The sequence below is a fragment of the Danio rerio genome, chromosome 12 (assembly GCF_052040795.2).
Source record: "Danio rerio strain M-AB ecotype USA chromosome 12, GRCz13ab, whole genome shotgun sequence".
Taxonomy (NCBI): domain Eukaryota; kingdom Metazoa; phylum Chordata; class Actinopteri; order Cypriniformes; family Danionidae; genus Danio; species Danio rerio.
Window position 1 is genome coordinate 77501 of NC_141032.1, and position 20000 is coordinate 97500.

At 47.9% G+C, this 20000-nt stretch overlaps 5 protein-coding genes and 2 non-coding genes across 10 annotated transcripts in view; 5 read left to right on the forward strand and 2 right to left on the reverse strand.

Annotated features, from left to right (window-relative positions):
• Nucleotides 1-1570, forward strand: part of LOC100331510 (solute carrier family 2, facilitated glucose transporter member 11) — a 3107-nt gene extending 1537 nt beyond the window's left edge. The window contains exon 1 of the mRNA XM_087275471.1: nucleotides 1-1570. This exon is cut by the window's left edge and continues 1537 nt beyond it. Within this exon, the coding sequence (XP_087131597.1) occupies nucleotides 1-116 (116 nt within the window). The 3' untranslated portion in view covers nucleotides 117-1570.
• Nucleotides 1571-5703: 4133 nt separating this feature from the next.
• Nucleotides 5704-6944, forward strand: LOC147834352 (uncharacterized). Its single transcript, XM_087275460.1, has 2 exons — nucleotides 5704-5756; nucleotides 6012-6944. Exons 1-2 carry the CDS (start codon nucleotides 5704-5706, stop codon nucleotides 6817-6819), a joined length of 861 nt encoding a protein of 286 aa, XP_087131586.1. The 3' UTR covers nucleotides 6820-6944.
• Nucleotides 6945-10003: 3059 nt separating this feature from the next.
• si:ch1073-357b18.4 lies at nucleotides 10004-11911 on the forward strand. The gene is made up of 4 exons (NM_001327995.1): nucleotides 10004-10286; nucleotides 10521-10583; nucleotides 10771-11054; nucleotides 11170-11911. Exons 1-4 carry the CDS (start codon nucleotides 10184-10186, stop codon nucleotides 11707-11709), a joined length of 990 nt encoding a protein of 329 aa, NP_001314924.1. The 5' UTR covers nucleotides 10004-10183; the 3' UTR covers nucleotides 11710-11911.
• Nucleotides 11912-13922: 2011 nt separating this feature from the next.
• trnar-ucg (transfer RNA arginine (anticodon UCG)) lies at nucleotides 13923-13995 on the forward strand. The gene has a single exon. It is a non-coding gene; the product is annotated as a tRNA-Arg (tRNA).
• Nucleotides 13996-14456: 461 nt separating this feature from the next.
• On the reverse strand, nucleotides 14457-16938 carry mrpl58 (mitochondrial ribosomal protein L58). Of its 2 annotated transcripts, none has more exons than XR_015503221.1 (6): nucleotides 16753-16926; nucleotides 16636-16663; nucleotides 16472-16531; nucleotides 15121-15203; nucleotides 14813-14936; nucleotides 14457-14585 (listed from the first exon to the last, which is right to left on the reverse strand). XR_015503221.1 is itself a non-coding variant. In NM_001326715.1 (6 exons), exons 1-6 carry the CDS (start codon nucleotides 16906-16908, stop codon nucleotides 14501-14503), a joined length of 582 nt encoding a protein of 193 aa, NP_001313644.1. In that variant the 5' UTR covers nucleotides 16909-16938; the 3' UTR covers nucleotides 14459-14500. The 2 variants fall into 2 exon arrangements, 1 of the variants encoding a protein (NP_001313644.1); NM_001326715.1 differs by having other exon boundaries at nucleotides 14459-14585; nucleotides 14813-14982; nucleotides 16753-16938.
• A 284-nt stretch (nucleotides 16939-17222) lies between these two features.
• Nucleotides 17223-17295, reverse strand: trnar-ccu (transfer RNA arginine (anticodon CCU)). The gene has a single exon. It is a non-coding gene; the product is annotated as a tRNA-Arg (tRNA).
• Nucleotides 17296-17391: 96 nt separating this feature from the next.
• Nucleotides 17392-20000, forward strand: part of wdr45b (WD repeat domain 45B) — a 4394-nt gene continuing 1785 nt past the window's right edge. Inside the window, 6 exon segments of one of the 3 annotated variants that reach the window (NM_200240.3) lie at nucleotides 17392-17903; nucleotides 18464-18538; nucleotides 18743-18844; nucleotides 19045-19132; nucleotides 19545-19639; nucleotides 19745-19935. In NM_200240.3, the coding sequence (NP_956534.2) occupies nucleotides 17837-17903; nucleotides 18464-18538; nucleotides 18743-18844; nucleotides 19045-19132; nucleotides 19545-19639; nucleotides 19745-19935 (618 nt within the window). In that variant the 5' untranslated portion in view covers nucleotides 17392-17836. 3 annotated transcript variants of the gene reach the window in all.

The following is a 20000-nucleotide window of genomic DNA, read 5'->3' on the forward strand; positions in this document are numbered from 1 at the left end:
GGCGGACGCTGGCGGAGATCACGGCGGAGTTCCAGAAGCGCAGCGGGGCTGCGAATGGACAACCACGATATGCAGAGCAGCCGCAGACCGACCCGACAGAACATATACAGATGTGACCGACCCGACCAACACATCTAGATCTGACCGACAGCTTCACTCTCTGAAGGGTTGCATTATTCTGTGTGTGTGTGTGTGTGTGTGTGTGTGTGTGTGTGTGTGTGTGTGTGTGTGTGTGTGTGTCTGTGTGTGTGTGTGTGTGTGTGTGTGTGTGTGTGTGTGTGTGTGTGTGTGTGTGTGTGTTTATTGTTCTCGGTCAGTATTTTAACTCTGTTTATTCAGTTATGCTTATAGAACAGTTTCATCTTGTCCAGGTGAAATTGCAGTAAAATTATTTTAATTTAATTTCCATATTAAATAAACACACACACACACACACACACACACCTATATATATATATATATATATATATATATATATATATATATATATATATATATGGGAATAATTAAAAGACCATTTTAAGGTGTTATTTTGTTTTTGTTATTTTTGGTTATTTTGTGCCCTAAATTAGATTATTTTTTATTAAAATTGTCAAAGAAATGTCAACAGTAATTTTCAGAACAAAACCAAAATGCTGATTAGCCCAGACACATAACACATAATCTAAATCCACAGTAACAGAACATTTGAAGTGATCTGAATATCCACTGATTTCAGTCGTCTGTCTGGCGATGTTTATTGATGTATGTTGAATTTGTGTATGTATGTTTAACAGGATGCACTTTGAGCTGCAGCTGCTGTAAACGTGTTGCACTTCAGACCTTTATTATTGAAAGGACATAATTTATATTAATTTATTTTTTTATGAATTGTTTGTATTTATCTTCGGTTTTATCTCCTGCTGTTGAACTGTTGAAATGCTGCATGTGTGAGATAAACGCATGCTGGGGTTTATTTATCTATTTATTTAGACAGGTGCTGTTCTTCATCAGAGATGCTCTTTTTGTACTGTTTACAAGAATACTTGAATCTGGATGTCTGAGAAAGTGAACGCTTACCTCGTGTGTTTTACCTCATCAGTGTCTCCTTATCTAATGGCTTCCGTTATTTATTGGTAAGAGTAACTTATTCTGAAAGCCGTGCATTATATTATCCTTCTGTCCTGCATTAGTCAGACTAACAGCATTATGACTGTGAGATCTGGCAGATTTCCCTCAGTGCACCAGCAGGTGGCGCTATATCAGCATTCTGCTTCTGTTGTACTCCTCCTGCACTTTTGTCTTCCTAAATGAATGTATAAACTAAACCAAAAGACAATCAGCATCAACACTAAAGCCCTTATTGTGTGCCTTATTAGATTTGCACTTATTTGCTGCTCACTAACCAGCCTGAAGATGATCATCTGTATTCAAGACAATGAAATATGCAATAGTGAAAATTAATATTGACCTATAATTGTATGTAGAATGGATATTGATCTGTCATCATGCTGTTTCTGCTGTGTTCAGCTGGTGAAGAAGCTGAAGCTGTCTTTGCTCCTGTATGATTAAACACTCTGCACATGACTGATGCTCTGACTCTGTTCTTGTGTTCAGCAGTGAAGATGTGCTTCACCCGACACCATGATGTAAAGGACTGAGCGTGCGCAGCGCGTATGGAGAGCAGAAGCAGCACGCAGGCTATCTCTGTCTATTTTATCTAGTTAAATATCTCTCTATATATATACAAATACACCTTTTTTTTTAAAAAAGAAACTTTTTATCTGCACCAAGGCCCGCGGCAACCTTCTCCTATGCTGTTTCTTTAACCTGCATGTCTTTATTTTAGAAAGTATATAGATTATACAGTACTGTCTGCTTCTCAAGCTCTATGAGGAGCGTCATTCATGTCTGGTGCACTCAGAAGACAATCGCCTGTGACATCATGTCATTTGGTTTTTGATTGTCAGGATGTTTTAGGCCTAGTTATAATAATATTTATACAATATAGTTATAATGATATTTATACATGATCAAACTACTGTTACTTTCTCCGCTTCAGTATGTCCAGCAGCAGAGTAACAGCATGCAGAGGATGAGACGGACAAAATAATGAATGCCTGCCCTTTTACTTATTTTAGTGTTGTCAGGGTCACAGTGCAACTTGAGTAAACATAAAACAAATTGGAAAAGCGTTCTTCCTCTACTTCAGCTGCACAGCACACAGCGAGCTCACATCATCCAGCATGCGTGTCGAACTACACTACCAAAAATAGACCCAGTGCCGAAACTATCGCTGCACTGCTGCTTCAGCGATGCTCACGCTTCGCTCTGACGCGCTGCTGCTGCGCGCGGTATGAAAGCTCTAATCTGTTAACATGGACGCCGAAAAAACACGCGCTGCTGACGCTTGTGGTGTGAAGCAGGCTTTAGTGATCGTGAACGATTCATTCTTTTTAACCGGATCTTCTAATTGAAGCGGTTGAACTAGTTCACCAACTCGAACTGAATCATTTGAAACGATTCGCGTCTACAGTAAGCACTTATCCACATTACTTCATTTTTAACACGCCTGACCTCCATCTGACTCGAAATCATCCAATAAATCCTCAGTTATTAGTTATTAAATCAGTGCACTGAGATCAGCTTTGAGAAGCGTTGAACTGGTAATACTGCGCATGCGTGATTCAGTGAGCCGAACACAAACAGCACATGACGGCCTGCTGAGACTGAACTACACTGCAGCGCGGGAACCCGAGGCTTGATGACAGGATCTGGAGAAATGGGAGTTTATTCCTTCACAGACAGTCATAATGCAGTTTTAATAAGGGAATGCTGCTGCAGTCGGGTTTCAGATCATGCTGATGTTTAAATGATGATGGCTGACTGCATCTTTTACAAACATGTGAGGATTGGCACAAAAGATCCGGTTCGCGTTAAAGATCCGAACTTTTCATCACTACTGTGTGTCTAACCTCCGGATCAGCCGAGCGCACATACTGTCCTGTGGGCTGCTGTCTCTGAGTTTGAGGATGGGCAGAGGGCAGTGTTTGTATGCCCAAATGTATATTTGGTGGAGTTTTTATTATACAGTCTTTCATCTGATGATTTTAAATCTCAGTGATGCAGTGGGTAGCGCTGTCTGTCCCCTTACAGCAAGAAGGTCGCTGGTTTGAGTCTCTGCTGGGTCAGTTGATGTTTCTGTGTGGAGTTTGCATGTTCTCCCCGTGTTGGCGTGGGTTTCCTCCGGGTGCTCCGGTTTCTCCCACAGTCCAAACACATGCGCTGTGTTTGGGTGTTTCCCAGTACTGGGTTGTGCCTGGAAGGGCATCCGCTGTGTAAAACATATGCTGGATAAGTTGGTGGTTCATTCTGCTGTGGCGACACCTGAAGAGTAAAGGGACGAAGCCACAATGAATATGAATGAATGAATAAATGTTGCACAAATATCAAAAAACTGAACACTGAAACTAATAAAAACGAGTGAATCTGCCTCTAAAACAGATTAAACTGACTGAATTTAAAAACAAAGAGTCAAAATGAAATAAAAACTAAAACTGATGACAAATCTAACACTGTTATGAGCTCATAGCGTAGCTCTGTTCATGCTGGCATTAGCCTGCGTTCGCTTCTGTGTTTACAGTACAGGATAACTGCTTGCTGATTTCTTTGGAAACAGATCATCATGTCAGAAGCCACTGATTCTGAGAGGCGTCTGGATGCAGACCTGGTGCAGATGCAGTCTGAGCTGCATGCAATGCTGTTTAATGAGCTCACCTAACCCCGTCCTTCACAGTGATGTCACTCGCTTCATTGAGTGTATTGTGTCTGAAACTGCTTCTCTGAGATATGCAGTCTCAGCTCACATCATCAAGGCTGCAGCCAGATTCTCCACAGTACAGCACATCACGCTGTGTAAATCAACACTTACCACATGCTTCCTTCTCAGGCTTTAGCATAACTCGACTGATGTGTTTGTGAGCGTGATGATCTGTGATGATCTGTGCTGCAGCTCATCACTCATGGACATTTCCCTGCATCTCTGTATAAACGCACTGATGATCTGCCGAGTCCAGACGGCGAGTGCTGATCTCCACACACACAACTGAAGACGCTGTGAGCGGACGAGACAGATCCTCAGCGGGCCTCACAGAGATGAGACACCCAGACCGAGGAGACCAGCGCATCTGCAGACATCATCTCCCGGTGAGGGTCATTGATATTCCACACACAGCAGATGCACCGCGCAGCCCTGACCCTGTGTGCTGGACGTCTGGTGTTCTGAGCCACAACACACACACACACACACACACACACACACACACGTGCCTGCATCTCTGTCAGTTCTCCTGCTGCTCCTTTGTTTTCTCCTCATCTAAAAGTGTCTCCTGCTTCATCAGCGCTCTGTCGTGTGTTTCTCTGTGTGCTGGCCTTCAGACACACGGTGTTCAGCGGTGTCGTGGTTTTGAGGAAAGCTTGAGTCTGTTGAGTTCTGTGTGTGTGTGTGTGTGTGTGTGTGTGTGTGTGTGTGTGTGTGTGTGTGTGTCTGTGTGTGTGTGTGTGTGTGTGTGTGTGTGTGTGTGTGTGTGTGCGCGGATATAGTCACTGACATCAGTGTGTGTCTAATTAAAGATCCTCGCAGTGAGAGTGTAAAGCAATCGGCTGCGCTCCTCAGCTTCAGGCTTTACCATGGTAACAATGAACTCAACACGACCACAAACACACACCAGCACTTGAGCTCAGAGATGTGCACACTGTCAGAGACGGTGTGTGTGTGTGTGTGTGTGTGTGTGTGTGTGTGTGTGTGTGTGTGTGAGATGAGACTCAGCGTCGCTGAGGTCTGATCAGCTGCAGTAACTCTGAGTTCGCCTGCTCTGTTTTCAGATCAGTTTTAGGAGGTGTGTGTGTGTGTGTGTGTGTGTGATCAGGGTCTCCTACAGCAGTAGTGAACTCCTGCAGATGAAGATGAGCTGGAGCTGCTGATATCTGTGCTGGACGTGTGTATTCAGGAGGATTAGGAGAATACTGCTGCAGATGTGGATTCACCAGCAGATGATGAAGGAAAACTGTCAGAATACACCACACTGCCCTGCCACACAGCTGACCACACACACACACACACACACACACAGAGATGAAGGTGTGTAAACTCCAGCAGAACACACGCACACACACACACACACACACAGAGATGAAGGTGTGTAAACTCCAGCAGAACACACACACACACACTGCCAGAGCTCAAGTGTTTCATCTGAGAGCTGTTCTGAGATCTGTGCATCTGCTGTGGATAATTATTATCTGCCTGTTTCTATTTATACAGCGAAGAGCCGGCGTCAGCACAACACACACTCAGGGAGAACAACACACTGGTTTACTGGAGCAGTTTATACACACACACACACGTACAAACTACACAAAAGACGATCTGATCTGTGAAAGAAGCGCTGAAGCATGACTGTGTGTGTGTGTTCTGCTGGAGTTTACACACCCTCATCTGTCTGTGTGTGTGTGTGTGTGTGTGTGTGTGTGTGTGTGTGTGTGTGTGTGTGTGTGTGTGTGTGTGTGTGAAACTCTCCCTCAGTGTGTCTGAAGCTGATGATGATTCAGGAGAAACATCTGATCTGTGTTGAACATCTCTAAGGAGGACATCAGCAGCTGCCGGCCCGTTACTGACCAGAGCACAGCTTTAAGAGGATGATGATGATGATGAAGATGGTAAAGATGGTGATGAAGGCAGTGTTTGTGTTCCTCTACAGGATCATCATCGCGGTGCTGTGAGTGTCTCTGCTGGAGCTCACACACACACACACACACACACACACACACACACACACACACACACACTGGCCTCCGCTGCTTCCTTCACTCTGCTCCTGCTGTTCAGTGTCTGACTGTAATGTGGAGCTGAAGCGAGAGCGGAGGAGGCAGAAGCAGCATTCATCATCACTCTCAGCCAATCACATGACTCCTCTCCACCCTTCAGCCAATCAGACAGCTCCCCCTGCCCCTGGGCTGTGATTGGTCGTCAGCTCAGTGTACTCCATCAGCTCAGTGAGCAGCAGCAGCAGAGTCAGACGCTCTCCTGAAGCAGACGCTCGCTGTGTAGAGGGAGATCAGCCGCACACGGGGCCCGCAAGAGGAACCACAGACCACACACAGGGCCCGCAGGAGGAACCACAGACCACACACAGGGCCGCAGGAGGAACCACAGACCACACACGGGGCCCGCAGGAGGAACCACAGACCACACACGGGGCCCGCAGGAGGAACCAGAGACCACACACAGGGGGCCCGCAGGAGGAACCACAGACAGGGCCGCAGGAGGAACCACAGACAGGGCCGCAGGAGGAACCACAGACAGGGCCGCAGGAGGGCAACAGCAGGACCCCGCTCAGTGAGATGGGCATCTCCTCTAGCCGTTTGCCCTGCCAGCCTCCAGCACCCACGCACTTGCCCATCCCAGAGCCCCAGCACAGCCCACCCTTCGTCCACGGGGCCCCGGATCCCCAGCACAGCCCGTCCCTCGTCCACGGGGCCACGGAGCCCCAGCACAGCCCATCCCTTACCCACGGGCCCCTGGAGCAGCTGCCCACACTGGAGCGGCTGGCACAGGCCACGGGCGGCACAGAGGAGTCCTGGCGCCGCTGCGTGCTGCCCTGCGGGCTGATCTCACTGGTCATGGGCGCAGCCGGCACCGGCGTCACCTTCACCTTCAACACACTGCAGCACACCAGGGTGGCATCGCTGGCACTGCTGGCACTGGGCACCGGGGCACTGCTGCTGGCCACTGGCTGCTGGAGGAGGAGGAGGAAGAGAAAGGAGGAGGACATGCTCTAACACACCTTCACCTGTGTGTGTGTGTGTGTGTGTGTGTGTGTGTGTGTGTGTGTATGAACACACTGGAGCAGGAGTGTTTCTGATCTTCTGCAGGGAATCGTCAGTGAGAAACATTCTGATGGAGACCAAACTTGTTTCGCATGAAGCGTATTTAATTAATTCATTATTTATTTGTTTGTTTGTTTGTTTAATCATTTATTTATTTATTTATTTATTTATAATCTTTAAGAGCGTCAGAGTAAATCCCGTCAGCAGTTTTGATGTTCCAGACTGTTAATTTACCATTGAATATGGGTCAATCTGTGAAGTGACAAAGAGGAGTCTACTCGCATGCATTTGAGTGTGTGTGTGTGTGTGTGTGTGTGTGTGAGATTGCCTCACCTGCACTCTGTAGCACAGGTTAGCATCAGAGCTCTTGTGCTGGTGTTGCCGCGTCCGTCAGTCGTGGGCAGTGTACCGGCAGCAGTGATGTAGAGCAGCGGAGCGCTGTGGAGATGAGCGTGTCCTCACTCTGCTCATGCTGTCAGATCAGTGTGTTCTGGTACTGTTAGCATGTAGATGTTTCTGGTGCTGTGTGTAATATATTTTATTATATATGCATATTTTTGTAGATTTCCCTGTGAGGATACAGACAGCTGTGTGTCCGTGTATTCCAGTGCCTGTCGGTAGCAGTATCCCCTTATTTTTGTATCTCTCTGCTGGTGTTCTCATGATGAAGTGTTCTCGTTTGTAAAACAGGATTATTAGTGTGTGTGTGTGTGTGTGTGTGTGTGTGTGTCTTCACCCTCAAGAGCAACTAGAGGGAGGAGGACAGCTGTGATTGGCTGGTTTGAGGAGGCAGAGGCGGGGCCTTCAGGACTGTTCATTAAGAAAAACAGCAGGAAACACCAGCGCATGCTCAGAATAAACCCGCCTGTGTGGAGCAGTGCTGCTGTCTGTCTCACACACACACACACACACACACACACACACACAGCGGGGACATCATCCTGTGCTGGTTCTGCTCTCCATTTTCAGCTGGAGGACACACAGATCTACCTCACTCATATCCCAGGCCAGCGCTGGATGATCATCACACAGGATTTATTCTCATGCTGAAGAGTAAGAGTGCACATCAGCCTCATCCTCATTCAGCCAGGGACACGGCCAGCTTCTGTTTAATTCAGACACTTGAGCGCTCCGCTTCAGCCTCTTACATGCGTCAGATGTAGATCAGAGCTCTGCGTTTGGACTGTCTATCGCGTCTAGCGATGTCATTATACTGCTGTTTTACACTGATGAAGGACTGTAATAAATGGCAGAGCACAACCTCTACTCAAACTGCCTCAGTTTCATTCTTACTCACCCCATCAGGCCTGGACTATATATATATATAAAACAGCAATAAGATCATGGAGACACTGTGAAGAATGCTGCAGCTGCACACTACAGCCGCATGTTTATAAATGAGCTGTAAATGAGTGCGAGAGCAGCTGATCGTCCTCCTCCACAGCTTGGTCCTGGTCACTAATGCCAGTCAGTCAGCCTTCTTCAGCTGAGTCCCTTATTCATCAGGGGTCGCCACAGCAGAATGAACCGCCAGCTATTCCAGCATATGGTTAACGCAGCAGATTGGTCACTGTGGTGAACGGGCTGTTCGGTTCTGAGGCCCAGTGCAGACGCTCCAGATGACAGTGCCGTTCTACAGGATGCAGAACTGGAGCCGTGGCTGATGCTGCTTCTCCTTCAGTCTAGTCTGGCCTCTGTAGTCTTTGATTTATTTATTAACCAAAATCTTCTCATTTATGTCAAGAAAAGGCTTTGGTGGAGTTATTAATAGAGCTCAGATGTCTGCGCTGGCTCAGTTCTGGTCTATCAGCTCTGATCAAGCTGCTGATGGAGCTGTTCTCCATATGGACACACACTGGATCCTTCATGTTGGCAGTGTTCGCCCGGTCCAGGGTTTTGGGTCGTCTTTCCCGGTTGATCAAAGATTCTCCTATCCTGACTCTCTGATGTCCCCATTAACTGTTCTCGGGTCACTCGCTGACCCTGCAGCCCTCAGTGCCGATCCATCAGTCATGTACGGCCTACAGTTTACATACATGAACCTAACACACTTATCATGCGACATGCAAACACACACGCACACGCACACATACACACACACACACACACACACACACATTACGAGCAGTGTGTGAGGAGCGTGAGGAGCTGGCGTATGTCACAACTCTCCCTCTGTGTGTGTGTGTGTGTGTGTGTGTGTGTGTGTGGAGACTCCATCTGTCAGCTTTACCCACAGATATGAGCTCCTCTAAAATACTGAGATCAGACTCTACATCTACAACACACACACACACACACACACACACACACACACACACACACACACACACACACACACACACACACACACACACAGACACACATACACACACACACACATACAGAATCTACATGTACAACACACACACACACAGTTGTTATAGTTTCTCCAGTGAGGGCTCAGCTTCAGGAACATGTGCACTCATATCATTATTAATAGCAACATATAGACAGTCTCTGTGGAAACAGCTCTGTGTGTGTGTGTGTAAAGCACAAGTGTGCACACTGAGTCACACACACACACACACACAGAGAAACACACTTTCTCTCCTACATGCCGTGTACAGCGCCATCTGCTGGTGATTATAATGATTGCGTCTCCTGTAGTTCAGAGTGCGTGTATGTGTGTGTGTGTGTGTGTGAGCGTGAATAAACACCTTTACACACAGCACAGGCCTCATTCTGAACAGGTCGCAAATGCAGAATTAAGCAGACCTGAGCTGCAGACTGGAGATGGTTTCTGGTCAGTCAATCGGTGAGCTGCTGTGCTGTGGTAACAGTGTGTGTGTGTGTGTGTGTGTGTGTGTGTGTGTGTGTGTGTGTGTGTGTGTGTGTGTGTGTGTGTGTGGAGGCTGCTGTGCTGTGGTAACAGTGTGTGTGTGTGTGTGTGGAGGCTCTCAGACATCAGCAGCAGTGTTCAGCTGATGGGTTCTAGACAGCCCTACACTATAAGCACAGCAGCAGTATAGAGGAGGCAGATCTGCGGGATCAGTGCAGCGATGATGAGCCTGTGTGTGCAGTGAAGGAGCGTCTGCGCTGCGCGTCTGCGGAGCTGCGTGTGACGCATGCGCGGATCAGCCAATAGCGGCCCGGGATGCGCAGCGGAGTTGCGCAGATGCGCAGTGAGCAGCGCAGCCATTATTACTCTTGATCTGAAATCTGAATACTCCGCTCGGCTGCTCTGCTCCAGCAGTTTCCCCGAGACTCCACACAGCCGCAGCGAGCTGCAGAGATCCGCGGCTCTGCCCGGGAGTTTACAAAGTTCAGCGACTGCAGGATGATGACCTCCCCGCCTGCGGCTGCCGGAGCGCCGGTCTGCGAAGATGTGTGCGCCCGCAGCGGCTCTGGAGCTCCGGAGGCCCAGACACCCGCGCGGATCTGTGAGTGTCCACACACACACACACACACACACACACACACACACACACACACACACACACACTACAGACGTCATAAACAAGCTAATGAAAGAACTTAAACTCAGAGTTTCGTGTTAATTATTTGATAAGTGGTTGTGTGTTGTGTTAGTGCGTGCTGTTGTGCTGTGTTTGTGTGTTGTTGTGTTAATGTGTGTTGCAGTGTGTGTGATATTTCTGTGATGTGTGTGTCCACAGATCCGCTCAGCGCCTTATCCTCCACACCCACATTCAGCAGCAGAGACAGCAAAGGCCCACACGGTGAGTGTGTGTGTGTGTGTGTGTTAGTTTGTTTGTTTGTTTGTTTGTGAGTGAGTGTGTGTGTGTCAGTTAGTGTGTGTGTGTGTTAGTTTGTTTGTGAGTGTGTGTGTGTGTCAGTTTGTTTGTGTGTGTGTGAGTGTGTATGTGTGTTTGTGTTGACTCTCGACTCTCCTCTATCCCCCCGCAGCTCCTCCTCGTGGTCTGGAACCCGTCTCCTCCTCCTCGGAGTTCCCCCACGGGGCGGTGTTGCAGCTGATGGAGGCGATGCGGCGCTGCTGGAGTGTGTTTGGCGCACGCGAGCGTTCGTTGCTGTTCCAGAGCGTGCAGAAGGAGCTGGAGGCGCACGGACACACACTGCCCGTGGAGAGGATCCGCCGCAAGTGGAACAACCTGATCGTCACGTACAAGCGGGTGAAGGAGCGCAGCGCCCTGAGCGGAGGACACGCCAAAACCTCCTGGGAGTACTACGAGGTGATCATCCCTAACCCTCACTGCAGAGCTGCCTACTTAGGGAACTCATGTCAGTATACACCACTGCAATATCCTCCAGCCTCACCTGTGTGTGTGTGTGTGTGTGTGTGTGCAGATGATGGACAGTATTTTAGGGACGGCTCCGTGTGTGCAGCGGGGCCCGGCGTCTGCCACTCTGGTTGGGTTTGCGAGTTCAGCTTCAGCTGCGGTGGGGGCGGAGGATCCTCCATCAGTCCCCGCTGTGCCCGCTCTGCTGCCCACCGGCCTACAGATGCCCACACAGGCTCCCGTGCCGGTGCTCCGCAAACTGAGCCCCAAACGCAGCCCTGAGGCTCTGGGGCCCGTCCCGCTGCAGGCCCCGCTGGGCTCCCGGCGGCGCAGGCTGCGGCCCCTGCGTTCGGGCCCCGGGGCCCCTGCGGCGGCAGCAGTGGAGGAGCGCACGGCTCTCCTGCGCAGCTTCCTCAGTGGGCAGCAGGAGCGGGCGCGAGTGGAGCAGCAGCAGCAGCGCAGGAGTGATGCCCGCGGGCGCCGCAGGGAACGGGCAGCTCGGGCAGCAGCGGAGGGCATGGGCAGGATGGCGGCGGCGCTGGAGCTCATCTGCTCCAAACAGGACACCATCATCGCCCTGCTGCAGCGGCTGGCCGACCGCCACTAACAACACACACACACACACATATAAATATATATACATAGGCACACACACACTCAGTGCCGGTGTGTTTCGGACTAATAATCTGAACAGGGACCAGAGAGGCTTCTCATGACATGTCTTTTTAGCCCTGAGAATGTCGGATTGATTGATTGATTGATTGATTGGTTGATTGATTGATTGATTGAATAATTAATTGATTGATTAATTGATGGTCTGGTTTATTGATTGATTGATGGCCTGATTGATTGATGGATGGATGGATGGATTGATTAATTGATTGATTGATTGATTAATTGATGGTCTGGTTTATTGATTGATGGATGGATGGATTGATTGATTGATTTATTGATTGATTAATGGCCTGATTAATGTATGGATGGATGGATTGATGGATTGATTGATTGATTGATTGATTGATTGATTGATTGATTGATTGATTGATTGATTGATTGATTGATTGATTGGCTGATGTGTGGCATGTGTTGGGTCAGTGTTGATATGACAGTACTCTTCATGTGAGCTGGGCTGTTCCAATGCTCTGATTAACTCATTGATTACTCATCCTGGGGTCTGTTTTTCGTACGTGGATTACTCAGTTAGCTGGATTTGGATATTGACGATTTGACACGATCCAGGATCGTTTCGTTCTTCAAAGCTGATCCGAGAGTTGTTGTCATAGCAACAGTTCTGCTAGGTCAAACCTGATCGGGAGCAGGCTCAATTCATATAAACAGGATTATATCGGCTCAGTTCAAGCAAAGATAATACAGAAAGTGTGTTCCGAATGCTGATATTTTCTTACAGTGGTAGTTATATACACTTGGGAAAATGGTACATATTTTTTAACTATATATATGAAGTTATAGTCATTAATAAAATAAATTAAGTTATACAAATTTATAAAACGTATGCAATCTGCACTCTCGAAATGAAAGTACAAAGACTGCCACCTACTGGTGCAAAGAGAAAACTTATTGATATGAACTTTTTAGATCGCTTTAGTACAAATTGTGTATAATAGAAATGCAGAATATGTGACTTTTTTTAAAGCAATAATTCATTTATGCAGTCATGAACATGTTTTGACAGTTAATATGACGGTGATTTGATGCTTCACAAAAGTTGCAGACGCCTTTACCAATATGAAAATGCTTTTGTAAACAACCAGTTATTCTTTACACCGATTAAAAAAAAACGGCTACTATAATAAAGAAAATCTTTTCTAAATGTAGAACTAAATACACTGATATGCATTGAAATACATGATGAATACTCTTGACACATGAAAGAGTAAAGCCTGCAGCTCACAACACATGTGGAAGGTTATCGCGTGTCATATTTAACAAGCCGTTTACTGCTAATTTGATGTAATTTTGCTCACGTGGACAATTGAATATTAATCAGATGATGTCATCACGCTGCTGTGCCGTCAGCCAATCGCTGCACTGCTGATCATGATTTCGAGGATCGATAGATCTGTCCTTCACAACACACGCAGCGATCTCAGATCAGTTTATCCAGACATTCTAATCTGATTCGCGAACTTGTTTGAAGAACCAAATTAGCTAGAGATCAGTTATCAAGATTAAAAGATCCAGGATCTGCCAAATCATCTTAGATCATTTAAGCGAGGTACGAAGAACGGACCCCTGATCAATATTAAACTCAAAGGAAGATGAAAACAAAGCCGTGTGTGTAAATAAATGTTGGTTATGTTCATCAGCTGCGCCACAGGGTCTTTATTTTTAGGGTGCTGCGATGTTGAAACTGACTCTGTATTTTGATCGAGAGTCTGCAGTAACCCAGAGGCTGATGCTGGCTGGGTTAAAGAGCGGTGCTGTTTATCCTCTCCTCATGATCTGCCTAATCTGGGTTATTCTGATCTTCAGCTCTGTGAATCTATTGATCAGTCAGATCACAGATGTGTCTGCACATTAGTGCTTCGGGCGACCTTTAAACACATCCACACACCGATGTGACGATAAATGAACAGATGTAAAGCATAATGACCCAGCGCGGAGCTCGCCGTGTCTGAGCGCTCGTCTCTCTCCTCCGCTGTCACTGTGATCAGCCCTGTCGCAGCTCAAACCGCACTAATACTGCCGGAGTGTTCGATGTGATCAATTAATCAATGTTATGGCACGACAACGGCTCGGTTTCTAAGTACGGCATGTAGGAGAGTATTAAAAAGCTGTGTGGAACGCTTGTTATACGTCGACCGCGTGGCCTAATGGATAAGGCGTCTGACTTCGGATCAGAAGATTGAGGGTTCGAGTCCCTTCGTGGTCGTAGTTTTATTTACTGAAATTAAACATGTGGATGCACATCTGGAAAGCGCGATAAATAAAGCAGAAACTAAATATAAAGTGAGCAGCGCAAGAATGCATCCGCGCCGGTGTGCTCGACTCCTCTGCGGAAACAGCGCTTATATATTAGCGGAGCCGCCATAGTTCATAGACAGCAGCAGAGTGGCGCAGCGGAAGCGTGCTGGGCCCATAACCCAGAGGTCGATGGATCGAAACCATCCTCTGCTAGCTTTATTGAAATGTTTTTGCAAAGTGCTTCATGTCATTGCAAACGGCCAGTGAAGAGAGGCAGAACTCCTCTACAGTCATAATGACACAGTCAGACATTTCCAGCCATTCCTCTAATTCTGCTGTATGATTTACACATCAGTGAAGAGAGAATCCCCCATTAGTCAGTATATACACACACACACACACACACACACACACAGACAGAGAGGCAGCTCGTGATTTAATATTTTATTGAACTCCAGATCAGATGCTGCTGGTCAGTCGAAGTCTGGTCGCCTCGCTCGCTTAGTAGCAGAGTGGATCTTCTTCTGCTTGAGTCTTTCCAGATTCCTCTTATTTAACCTGGAGAGAATGAGGACGGGCGGAGAGAGTGAGGACGCAATATTCACGTGTGTGTGTGTGTGTGTGTGTATTTACATGCTCTACTAGTCTGTTTCTCTCACCTCTCTCTGTATGTGTGTCTGTCTTTCTGTCTCTGTGTGTGTGTGTGTGTGTGTATATATACATATATCTGTGTATGTTTCTCTCTCTGTACATCTCTCTGTGTGTGTGTGTGTGTGTGTGGTCACCTGTTCTTCCACAGCTCCTGGTCCTCCGGGCTTGGCTCCGCCTCCTGCTGCTCCGCCTCCTGGATCAGCGCTGTGAGCTTCTGCACACACTCCTGCAGGTTCCTCCGCTGGCTGCGGCTGATCTCTGAGCGCACAAACAGCTCTCCGGCTTTGTTAATGCGCGACTGGTGCTGCAGCGGACAGTATGTTACAGCAGTAAAGAGAGACACTCTCTCACACACACACACACACACACACACACACACACACACACACACACACACACACACACACACACACACACACACACACACACACACAGCTCTTACCTTCAGCAGAATCTGGCTCTTCAGGGTCTCTGGAAGCCAGTCCGCCGTCTGCACGTGGAAACGCACCTCTGCTTTTGTGTTGACTGAGCACCAGAATAAACACATTAAACACACACTGAACACACACTAAACAGTGGACACTGCATACACTGGCCATGTGTGAGAGATGATAAACACACCTGTCCTCCATCTACAGTCAGAGCTGTGTGTAGTAAAGTGTGTTCACAGTCGTATTGGGCTGATAGAAACACAGTGAGTGTCTTATTTTTAATTTCCTGACGTTAAATTAGGACCCAAATCCCTCCTGTTCAGAGGCCGATCGCAACGTGACATAGAAGTGTGGTTTCTCCGCCCACTGAATTGATTGACAGCTGTATATTAACATGTCTCCATAGTAACACGTACAATCATGACAGGACGCGTGCAAAGCAACTGGGATTAAAAGATCTTTAGATGTTATTTTAATTTGTTAGGAAAGACTTATTTTCATTGGTGTGTTGGCCAATTTAAAGGCTAACTGTGTACCTGGGCTTATTTAGAGTGCTGAGACGTTACGATGGTACAGAGGACTTGTTTTATTTATTTGTTCCAACTTCCAAGTGGCCAATCGTCTACGCTTGTTCCGAATAAATTCTGTTTAAACATATAAATGACTCATTCCTGAAAAAAGGCAAGAGAACTGTGTGCCTGCACGTCTGAATAATGTCGGGCTGTAAACGGGTTCAGGCTTTATAAAGCTGTCAATCAAATCGTACCTGTCGGGTTCGGGCCTCATTTACATGGCCCGATTACATCTCTAATCAACAGTGAGTTTCACGAGTTCACAAGTTGTGTGTGTGAACTTTGTAACATCATAGTGTGTGACTCATCGTTGCAGAAAGGCCTGACTCAACTCCACAACAAATCCATCAAATAATCATTGGGGAAGTTCTGACTGTAGTGTTTCTCACAGACGTTACGTGAGATCTGCTTCCTTCATGTCTGTCACTGTGCTGCTTATCTGACGCAGCAGGAGACTGAGGCACACTGACTGTGGGAACGGTGGGCGGGGAGAACTAGCTCATTTGCATTAAAGGCACACGCCATAAAGACAGCTCCAGAGTGCTCAGAGCTGAAAACTTCAGTAGTGTGAAAGGTGTTTGAGCTGAAGCGTTACAGACACATTCTGGACACACAAAAGATTTAAATCTTGACAAATGGGTAGAATAGGTGCCCTTTAAAAGTTTTGTGTGTGATTACGTATGCCTGTTCACACACACACACACACACACACACACACACACACACACACACACACACACACACACACACACACACACACACACACACACACACAGACAGACCTGCTGACCTTTGTTGACGTGCTGACCGCCTGCTCCACTGCTGCGGCTGTAGGAGACCTTCAGTTTATCTGGAATAAGAAGAAGAGCTCCAGTGTGTGTGTGTGTGTGCGTGTGTATGTGTGTGTGTGTGTGTGTGTGTGTGTGCGTGTTGAACTGAAGCCGGGTTCCTCACCTACAGGGATGTGTGTGAGCTGCTGGTCCTGCAACAGAACCAAACTCGTGTTATGATGATGAAGATGATGAAGTATAATGCAGTCATTAATAATCAGCACAGCGCCGGTGTTTTCACCTGTGTGCTCCGCGCCGCGGCTCTGGCGGGGCAGAAACCGATCCCGGGCCGGTGCTGGATTCCCGCGGTGCCGCTGCTGAGCGCCGTTATTCCCGTTAATCTCCACCGGCACGCACACACCAGCGGGGAGAAACTGCACACTGCGGGCGCCGCCATGTTGGACGGAGATGCCTCACGTGATCTGCGAATGGGCGGTTACTTCAAAAAGGGTTTTATGAAATGGTCAGATTTATTCATGAAGTGTTAATTTGGCCGAAAGTGTTGTGTCCACACTGGCGTCTGATGCATCACGCTTCATTACTGACTTCAATACTGTTGATATTGATAAGAGTGTTGTTATAGTCAGCGCTGTGCTGTATGTACATCTGCTGCTGCAGTCCTGCTCATGGCCGCAGCTCATTCTGTCTGTACCGGCCTCAGATCACGGCGCTTTGTGGAATTTCTGAATGTATAAACCCGCTAAAAAGAGTCACCCCAGATGGGACTCGAACCCACAATCCCTGGCTTAGGAGGCCAGTGCCTTATCCATTAGGCCACTGGGGCTGAGACGGTGACCATAGTGCGCAGATCCACACTTAAACACTGGCGGGAGCGGCGGCGCGCTTGCAGATGGGCTGTTATTCTGCTGTCGCCTGTCAGATCTGCCCGTCTGCTGTGTAGTCTGACTGAACCGTGTTTCTGTTCCAGCATAGAAAACACACAGACAAACACACACACACACCGAACACACACACACACACACACACACACACACACCGAACACACACAGCAGCAGCGCGTGACGGAGGGGAACTCTGCTACCTGCAGTTATTGTGTGTTTGTCTCTAACTCTGCTGCTGTTGTGCAGTGCTGCTCCGGCCTGCGCCTCCTCCAGCACCGGCTGTTGTTGATGAGCGGAGCGGCAGAGAGGCAGAGGCGGCTCTGTGCCAGCTTCATTTCCTGCTGGAGACGCTAGTTAGTGCTGCTAGTGAAGCTCAGTGACTAGCGTTAGCATTAGCCGCCAGCTCCAGGCTCCTCGCGGGAATGCCGTCCTCCAGCTAGGGGCTCATCCTTCACTCACACTCGCGGAGAAACAACGAACATCATGAACCTACTGCCGTCGAATCCACACGGTAACGGATTACTGTATGCCGGGTTTAACCAGGATCACGGTAAGATGTTTACAGTTAGCTTAACGGCTAACACCCTAAGCACACCGAGACCGTTATGAACCACGGCGGACACACATCGCTCACTCTACACCGTTAACACGCCCGCGGGGTTTGCAGATACCGGGATTAATGCTGTAGGTCAGCTGTGATCTGCTGAATCTGTGAACTTTACTGTGTTCTGCTTCTCGAGCTAACAGCTGGTTAGCATACAGACGATGAGGTCACGTGAGCGCTTCACTGTTATCTTCTGTTAGTTTGGGGTTTACACCGCTCACCTGTGCTCATCTTCATCTGCACTGAGCTAATCTGTCGGCTGTAGAGGCGAACACACGCCAGCAGTGGGTACATTAGTCTTATTAGCGGTTTATGAAGACTTAATAAAGTTTACACACACTCACATATACACATTTATATATAAACACACACACACACACACCTGTGTGCTGCTGCTTAGGTGAATCTGTTTATAATATTAATAAAGAGTCATCCTGCTGCTGTTCACTGAATTATTCTGTTCTCTGTGTGTGTGTGTGTGTGTGTGTGTGTGTTCTCCTCCTCAGGGTGTTTTGCGTGTGGGATGGAGAATGGATTCAGGGTTTATAACACAGACCCCCTTAAAGAGAAGGAGAAACAAGGTGAGTGTCCACACTGCAGATGTGCACTAGTTAGGGGACTAGTTTTGTAGAAAACAGTGTGCTAGTGACTCTGGGTTCTGCAGCTCGTCTGATTTTGTGTGTGAGTGTGAGAGTGTGTGTGTTGAGTGTTTGCGCGGCTGACCCCAGGTCAGTGTCTTCAGGCTGGTCTTCTGATCTCCTTCATAACTCTCATGTTCTCCTCAGAGTTCCTGGAAGGAGGAGTGGGACATGTGGAGATGCTCTTCAGATGTAACTATCTGGCTCTGGTCGGAGGAGGAAAAAAGCCCAAATATCCCCCCAATAAAGGTGTGTGTGCTGTGTGTGTGTGTGTGTGTGTGTGTGTGTGCTGTGTGTCCTCAGATGGGTCATGGAGCAGGTTCAGTACTGAAGCTCATGCGGGTCTGCTGGTCATCCCGCTGAACGCTCCTGCTGTTTCTGAAGTGTTGGAACAGCAGCGAGGAGGGCCTCTGACGTGTGTGTGTGTGTTTCTCTGTTCTGTGCATCAGTGATGATCTGGGACGACCTGAAGAAGAAGACTGTGATTGAGATCGAGTTCTCCACCGAGGTCAAAGCGGTGAAGCTGCGGCGTGACAGGTACCACACTCTGCTGTGTGTGTGTGTGTGTGTGTGTGTGTGTGTGTGTGTGTGTGTGTGTGTGTGTGTGTGTGTGTGTAAATCAGTGGTTGTACCTGCTGCTTGTACTGTGAAACATCATGGGCTCCTTGTGATTATTTGGATGCTGTGTTGCTTTAATTAGTGTTAGTTATTCCAAATAAAATTAATCAACTGTGTGTGAGAGGATGTAAACATGTCTGTGGGCTGATGTAAAGATCAAACCTGGAGTATTGACTCGCAGTATCAGCGACACACACATTCAGCAGACACCAGTGACACACCAGGCCTCCAGTAAGCTCTGAACTCATCATGAAGAGTTTGTGTTTCTGAACCGTGTGTGTGTGTGTGTGTGTGTGTGTGTGTGTGTGTGTGTGTGTGTGTGTGGTTTCAGGATTGTGGTGGTTCTGGACTCCATGATTAAAGTCTTCACGTTTACCCATAATCCCCATCAGCTGCACGTCTTCGAGACCTGTTACAACCCTAAAGGTGGATGATCAATACTGAACCAATGAGCTGATCAATAACAGTAGTCTGATCTCTGCATGTGTGTGTGTGTGTTTCTGACGGTGTGTGTGTGTTCTCCACCTGCAGGGTTGTGTGTTTTGTGTCCCAACAGCAACAACTCTCTGCTGGCGTTCCCGGCCACACACTCGGGTCACGTGCAGATCGTGGACCTGGCGAACACGGAGAAGCCGCCGGTGGACATTCCTGCGCACGAGGGGGTGCTGTGCTGCATCACACTCAACCTGCAGGGCACGCGCATCGCCACCGCGTCAGAGAAGGTGTGTGTGCTGCAGGGGCAGAGGTTTCACTTGATATTGATGGGCACGACTGAATACAAGTGTCA

Bases quoted from the DNA above. Each gene is read 5' to 3' on its own strand.
- LOC147834352 (XM_087275460.1), top strand. From the start codon at position 5,704: ATGGTGATGAAGGCAGTGTTTGTGTTCCTCTACAGGATCATCATCGCG. The intron at 5,757-6,011 runs GTGAGTGTCTCT...ATTGGTCGTCAG, and splicing joins AGGATCATCATCGCGGTGCT to CTCAGTGTACTCCATCAGCT.
- si:ch1073-357b18.4 (NM_001327995.1), top strand. From the start codon at position 10,184: ATGATGACCTCCCCGCCTGCGGCTGCCGGAGCGCCGGTCTGCGAAGAT. The intron at 10,584-10,770 runs GTGAGTGTGTGT...ATCCCCCCGCAG, and splicing joins AGACAGCAAAGGCCCACACG to CTCCTCCTCGTGGTCTGGAA. The intron at 11,055-11,169 runs GTGATCATCCCT...GTGTGTGTGCAG, and splicing joins CCTCCTGGGAGTACTACGAG to ATGATGGACAGTATTTTAGG.
- mrpl58 (NM_001326715.1), bottom strand. From the start codon at position 16,908: ATGGCGGCGCCCGCAGTGTGCAGTTTCTCCCCGCTGGTGTGTGCGTGC. The intron at 14,983-15,120 runs GTAAGAGCTGTG...TGTCCGCTGCAG, and splicing joins AGAGCCAGATTCTGCTGAAG to CACCAGTCGCGCATTAACAA. The intron at 14,586-14,812 runs GTGACCACACAC...CATTCTCTCCAG, and splicing joins CAGGAGCTGTGGAAGAACAG to GTTAAATAAGAGGAATCTGG.